Source organism: Metopolophium dirhodum, chromosome 3 (assembly GCF_019925205.1).
Source record: "Metopolophium dirhodum isolate CAU chromosome 3, ASM1992520v1, whole genome shotgun sequence".
Lineage (NCBI taxonomy): Eukaryota > Metazoa > Arthropoda > Insecta > Hemiptera > Aphididae > Metopolophium > Metopolophium dirhodum.
This window is the reverse complement of record NC_083562.1, coordinates 3,653,986-3,659,822: the sequence shown is the minus strand read 5'-3', so window position 1 is coordinate 3,659,822 and position 5,837 is coordinate 3,653,986. Positions and strand designations below refer to the sequence as shown.

At 30.7% G+C, this 5,837-nt stretch overlaps 1 protein-coding gene across 2 annotated transcripts; it reads right to left on the bottom strand.

The window, feature by feature from the left end:
* Positions 1–292: 292 nt before the first annotated feature.
* LOC132941997 (uncharacterized) lies at positions 293–3,952 on the bottom strand. 2 transcript variants are annotated; one of them, XM_061010279.1, is made up of 3 exons: positions 3,258–3,952; positions 2,871–3,050; positions 293–2,792 (listed from the first exon to the last, which is right to left on the bottom strand). In XM_061010279.1, exons 1-3 carry the CDS (start codon positions 3,457–3,459, stop codon positions 1,291–1,293), a joined length of 1,884 nt encoding a protein of 627 aa, XP_060866262.1. In that variant the 5' UTR covers positions 3,460–3,952; the 3' UTR covers positions 293–1,290. The 2 variants fall into 2 exon arrangements, with proteins under 2 accessions (XP_060866262.1, XP_060866261.1); XM_061010278.1 differs by having other exon boundaries at positions 293–3,050; positions 3,258–3,460; positions 3,710–3,952.
* Between the last annotated feature and the right edge of the window lie 1,885 nt (positions 3,953–5,837).

Sequence of the window (5,837 nt, the reverse complement as noted above, 5' to 3'; positions counted from 1 at the left end):
ACTGCCAAAAAGGATATGCAATATCCACAATAAGCCCCGACACTGGTTATGGTGCGTATTCCCTAGACTCACTGCAGGGTAAACCCGTTCTGCTGTTTATAATATTATTTCTATTTTTTTTCCCGTTAGTCGATATTTGAGTGGTACTGTGGAATATAATAATATACAGTACTCGAATTGTGGGGGCGTAGGGGGACGGAGTACATCTACTATTTTTTTTAAGTGGAACGAAACAAGATGTATATCTAATTGCATTTTTATCAATATACTATATGGGGTACCTGCAGACATATAGGGGAAGGCGGGGCAGTACCGTACGGTTAAGCTTCCATGGCTTATGAATCATGTAATTTTTAACGAAATTAAATTTTTTAAACTGGTATATATAGAACAACTTATGGTCTATAACTTTTATTCGAAACTTTTTTGTATTTTTTTTTTTTAAATGTGTCTAATTTGCGTTTTACTTTTTTTGGGAAAAATACGGATTTACCCCAGGTGCGGGGTAAATCCGTATGTACCCTGGGGCAAAATCGTATGAGGATAATTTTTTATACCAAAACACAGTTCATTATATTTATTGGTAAATTATTAATTGGTATTGGTCTTTTGTTTAATTCATTTATAAAGTTTAACTAAAATTAGGCAGTAGGTAGTAAGCTATGTATGATTTCATTTTCATTAATTAAAAATGTACCTAAACATTGTTTTCAATTCTTCAAAATGTCAACAAATTAATAACACAATACAATATGCGATAAAACCTGCTCCCATTGGCAGTAGTACAACAAATACAACTTACCTAAGTACCTATAAAGTTATTAAAATAAAACAAAATCTTCTTTTAATATAAGAAATAAAAATGACCACACAAAATTACTTTTTAATAAAAATAATAACAAAATTTAATATGATAAATTTTTTTGGCAATTCTAGCTAGAACATAAACAGTTTATTATAATCATAAAAATAAAACAAAACCTTATTTTTTTATAAGAAATATAAATTATTATACCAAAATAACTTTTTTATAACTTTTCCAAAAAAAATAATAATGAAACTTAACATTATGCCTGCCTAGCACATAAATATAGTAGGTAAACATAAAATAATATGTAAATATTAAAAAAACAAAAACTTTTTATAACTTTTTCAAAAAAAAATAATAACAAAACTTAACATTATGCCTGCCTAGCATATAAATATAGTAAACAATATGTAATATAAAAATAAAACAAAACCTTTTTTTCTTATAAGAAATAAAAATTACCTTAATCAATAATGTTTTACTTATTTTTTTTTTATACAAAGATCACAAATGTAGGTCTTCCAGTTATCAACTCCTCCACAAAGCTCATGACACCATCTACAGCAATTTATACATTTAACCCATTTCTCTCCCTTTGAGTCTTCTTTGTATGGCATACTACAATATATACACTCTTCGTCGGCACTGTCATCATCATCAGTTGAAACACATAGCTTTTTGGGGTGAATTTCTTCTTCATCTGTAGAAGTGAATAATCTTTTTTTAATATTATTTTTCTTTTGTTTTTTCTTTGGCAGTGGTTTGCTGTTTTCTTTAGCTTCTTGGAGTTCTTTTTTGTATGGACTTTCAGTGATAATTGCTGTCTTTCCTCTTCTTCTTGATGATCTGTTAATATTTTGAGCTTTTGGTATTGGCAAAATAATTTCTGGAGATATAGTAAAAATCTGTTTTTCATTTGAAGAAAAAGTTGTATGTGGTGTTTCTAATACCAAACTTTGAGACAATAAAGATGAAACAGCTGCATTTTGAACATTATCTGCAGGTTGTTCAGTATTCAATGTATTAGCAGAGGAACTAGGTTGGGGAGTAGAATATAATGCAAGAGCACTATTATTATCAGCTGAACAACAAGGTTGTGTTTGGGTATCTAATGACATTTCAATATTATTGGTAGTTTCAGCTGGAGCAAAGTCAGAATTGTCAAATATGTCTGAATTAAATGGAGCTATACCAGTTTTTCTAAAACCAGAAATTGCATTTTTAGGAGTTGCTGCTTTTAGATATGCCTCACGAAAAATTTTAGAAATGTGGCGAAGACCAACAACTTGGCCTGGGTGGTTAAGTAACCACAAATCTAACTCTTGGCTATAGTATGTACTGAGTGGACCCATAAAGCTCACATCTAACGGTTGTAATTTGTGAGTTGTATGGGGAGGAAAACAAATGATAACTATATTATTTTTGCGGGCTACATCTATAACTTCAAGGTTTTTAACATGAGTAACATGACCATCTAAAAGCAATAAAATAGGGTTTTCTTTTGTGGGATGTGTATGCTTAATAAAATGATGAAGCCACTGCACAAATATTTCGGATTGCATCCACCCTGATGGATGACAAACAACCAATGATCCAGGTGGTGCTTCTTCTTCAAAATCTGGATTTAATCTGACTCTAGGGAATATTAATAATGGGGGAATATATGAACCCGATGCTGAAAAACAAATTGTCACTGTAACATTTTGACCTCTTTCAGCTGATGACAGTTTGCCAACTTGTCTTCGTCCCTTTTGGGAAATTATTTTGGCTCTACTTTTGGCTACATTTGACAATCCACTTTCATCAACATTAAAAATTTGTTCTGGCTTAAAGTGATGAGTCTCATAACATTTTTTTAACAAATCATAAAAACTATTCACCACCGGTCGATTGAAGCCCATAGCTCTCACAGCTGAAGTTGGTTCTGGGATCCGTACTGACAACTCTGGGTGCCTTAATAAAAAGCCTTTTAACCAATCTTGACCTACATAAAAAAAATTAAAAGATAATATAACAATAAACTTTAAAATATATAAATAAAAATAATCATTGCTTAATTCACCTGCTAAACCATTTGTTTTATTAAAATTATGAGCAATATTGTTTCTTTCGGCAAGTTCAAAGGCCATTTTTCTAAAATGATTTTGTGTTAAGCCAAACAAACGACTTTCCATGTCTTTTAAATATTGTACAAGAACATTTTCTTGTTCGATTGAAAATACTTTTTGATAATGTCCCAAAGCTATAACAATAAAAAATTATACTTTTAATTGAAAACAATTATTTCAGCACATAATTGACAAGTTTACAATAAGCACCCCCTTATAACTAAATAATATGTTATCTAATATCAGTAGAAAAAAATTGGTTTTCTTAATAAGAAATTTTCTGTAATAATACCTATATCAAACTAATTACCATAATATTGTGTAATCATTAAAATATATACCTTTTAATCCACACTGTTGTACATTTAATTTTCCTTCTTTAACTTTATTGACTCGATCCTGTAACGTTGAACGAGGAACTTCATAACGAATAGACGCAGCATCATAAGTCAAACTTCTTTCCACCACAGCTAATACAGCCATTTTCATATCATCTTCCAACCATGATTGTCTGTTTGATTTCCGAATATAATTACGAACCATACTAAGAAAAATAAAACAATTCAATAGGTACTAATAAATTGTTTAAATTCAACCATAGCAATTGTCAAAATATCAACGTAGTAAAACCGTACAGTGTATAACCATACGATTTTGCCCCATACGATTTTGCCCCACAAGACTATTAAAAGTTTTCGAGCTTTATATCAAACATTAAATTAATAAATGAATGCATTTATACAACAAATGTAAATTACACTTCATTAGCTATTGAATAATAAATATGACATACCTGAACAATTTTTTCGCATATAAAAATTCACTCTTTGAAATGTTGATAATATTTTAGTAATTGAAAGTAAAAACATAAAACGTATTTATTTTAAAAACGTGATATCAAAACAAGTGCACTATCATATTCAATAGATAAGCAAACAAAACGTTTCAAATCGGTGTCTTCAGTTTACCTCCATGATAACAATTATTGATAACATTCCGATAATACGATTTTGCCCCGCATACGGTAATACCCCGTCTTCCCCTAGCCATAAGGTGTTATAATACAATGTGTCGGGTCTCGCGTTCATATAGAATTACTCCAAGTGACTATTTAAAATCTTGGATACCTACTTAGTGGCAAAAGATACGTGGAAGAAACTATATATAGTTGCTTAAAAAAATCAAACAAGAAGATATACCGCATACTTATTATAATTTATTGAACTATACTTAAATAAATAGACTATGAGTGTCTTAACCTATCGGACCAGCGGTTTAGGAGGAGTTCAGTGACTTATACACGGACAGAATATATAAATATATATATAAAGATGATAGTTATGTAACAAAGTAATATTACTTTGATCAATATAATATGGCGATATCTCAATATCTCAAAATCTTTTAATATAACTGAAAAAGGGTCATCGGAGGACATGTTCTATCAACGTATAAAAAGTGATGGGAACGGTCTTTTTTTTAAATCAAACAGCAGAGTCTCCCTACTTTAATTCGAGCACTGATTATACAGCTGCAGGATTCGACGATTAGCCCAGAGCTGCAGACTCGTTTTCGGGAACCAAACGCCGAATTTTTTCTCTTGCTATTTTATTTTACCCACTCACCGCGGCTGTCTTGTCTACCCGTTTAGGTTTGTGTGTTATGTTACATTAAGCGTGCGAATCGGAGCAACATACGCAATAATATAACCCGCCTCACGTGAATTCTACTAGCAGGCCCATATATATCGTGGTTAGAGGAGCCGCCAGGAATTCGCTATATTACTCAACCGATATGTTACTGTTGTTGTTGGGTAGGCATCTAAAGACTACGCTGTATTGTATTATATATTATATGGATAGGCATTTGTATTAACCTACGCGCGGTAGACTGTATCGACTTGATTAAAACGTAAACCGTAATTTATTTTAAATTAAATATCTATATATACGGTGCAAAATAATGCGGACGCGGTCAAAATTTATTAATTATACCACTCGATATGATCTTCTGTACTTACATAATATCACTGCGAATGAAAATCAACTAGGTAGGTAGGTATTGTTTATACCAAGCGAACACGTCGTAATTTATTATTTCCAACGTGATTGCGTTTTTGTTTTGTTTTGTTTTGTATTTTTAAACCCTAATATTATGTATAAAATATTTTAGTAAACCATACGGTAGGTATAGTTAGTGAATAATTTATTATACGCAATACCACGTATAGATTTTAAGAATGTGAGTCAATAAATACATATGGATTCTGAAATGATGTGGGTCATTGTTTGAAAATAAATTTCTCATTTGTATACTTTGTAGTTGTATATTTGCGTACATTTCTCGATAAAAAAAAAAAGTTGTGAGTATTTACACATGTATAATTTTGAATTTTTAACTAAAAAAAATTATACAAATATCATAATAAGTATATCTATAGTTAGTAATCTAGTGGAGGTAAAAAATACATAAACAAAGTCAAGTATTGTTAATGTTATTACGTTTTTGGTAAATAGTTGGTTCTGGGATAAAAACAAAATCACCTACCTGTTGCACATCCGCGAGGTGTGTGATTTATGCGTTCAAATACCGCGGGAATCTTAGCAAATTTTTCAATTTATATTATTTTTAGGGTCAAATTTTTTTTGTATAAAATCCAGTACCCCGGGTTTGGAATTTTTGTAACCCGCAGGACTATTTCGTAATTACGCTACTGTTTCCCTATATTATATGTCCTGAGACTCTGCTCTGTGCTAAGTACTAAAGTTCCTACATATTATGTTGTATCGTCTATTGTAGTATGTAAGATAGTGCTTAAAATATATATAACTATATAAATATATATTTAACTCGGGTGATATGTGATTCATGATCATCTAATCAAACATTTTCGTTGATAATTTAATCAGCGTGAACACATT

Excerpts from the sequence above, each read along its gene's own strand:
- LOC132941997 (XM_061010278.1), bottom strand. The coding sequence starts at position 3,459 with ATGGTTCGTAATTATATTCGGAAATCAAACAGACAATCATGGTTGGAA. Across the intron at positions 3,051-3,257 it reads ACAACAGTGTGGATTAAAAG|CTTTGGGACATTATCAAAAA; the intron begins GTATATATTTTA and ends TTATTGTTATAG.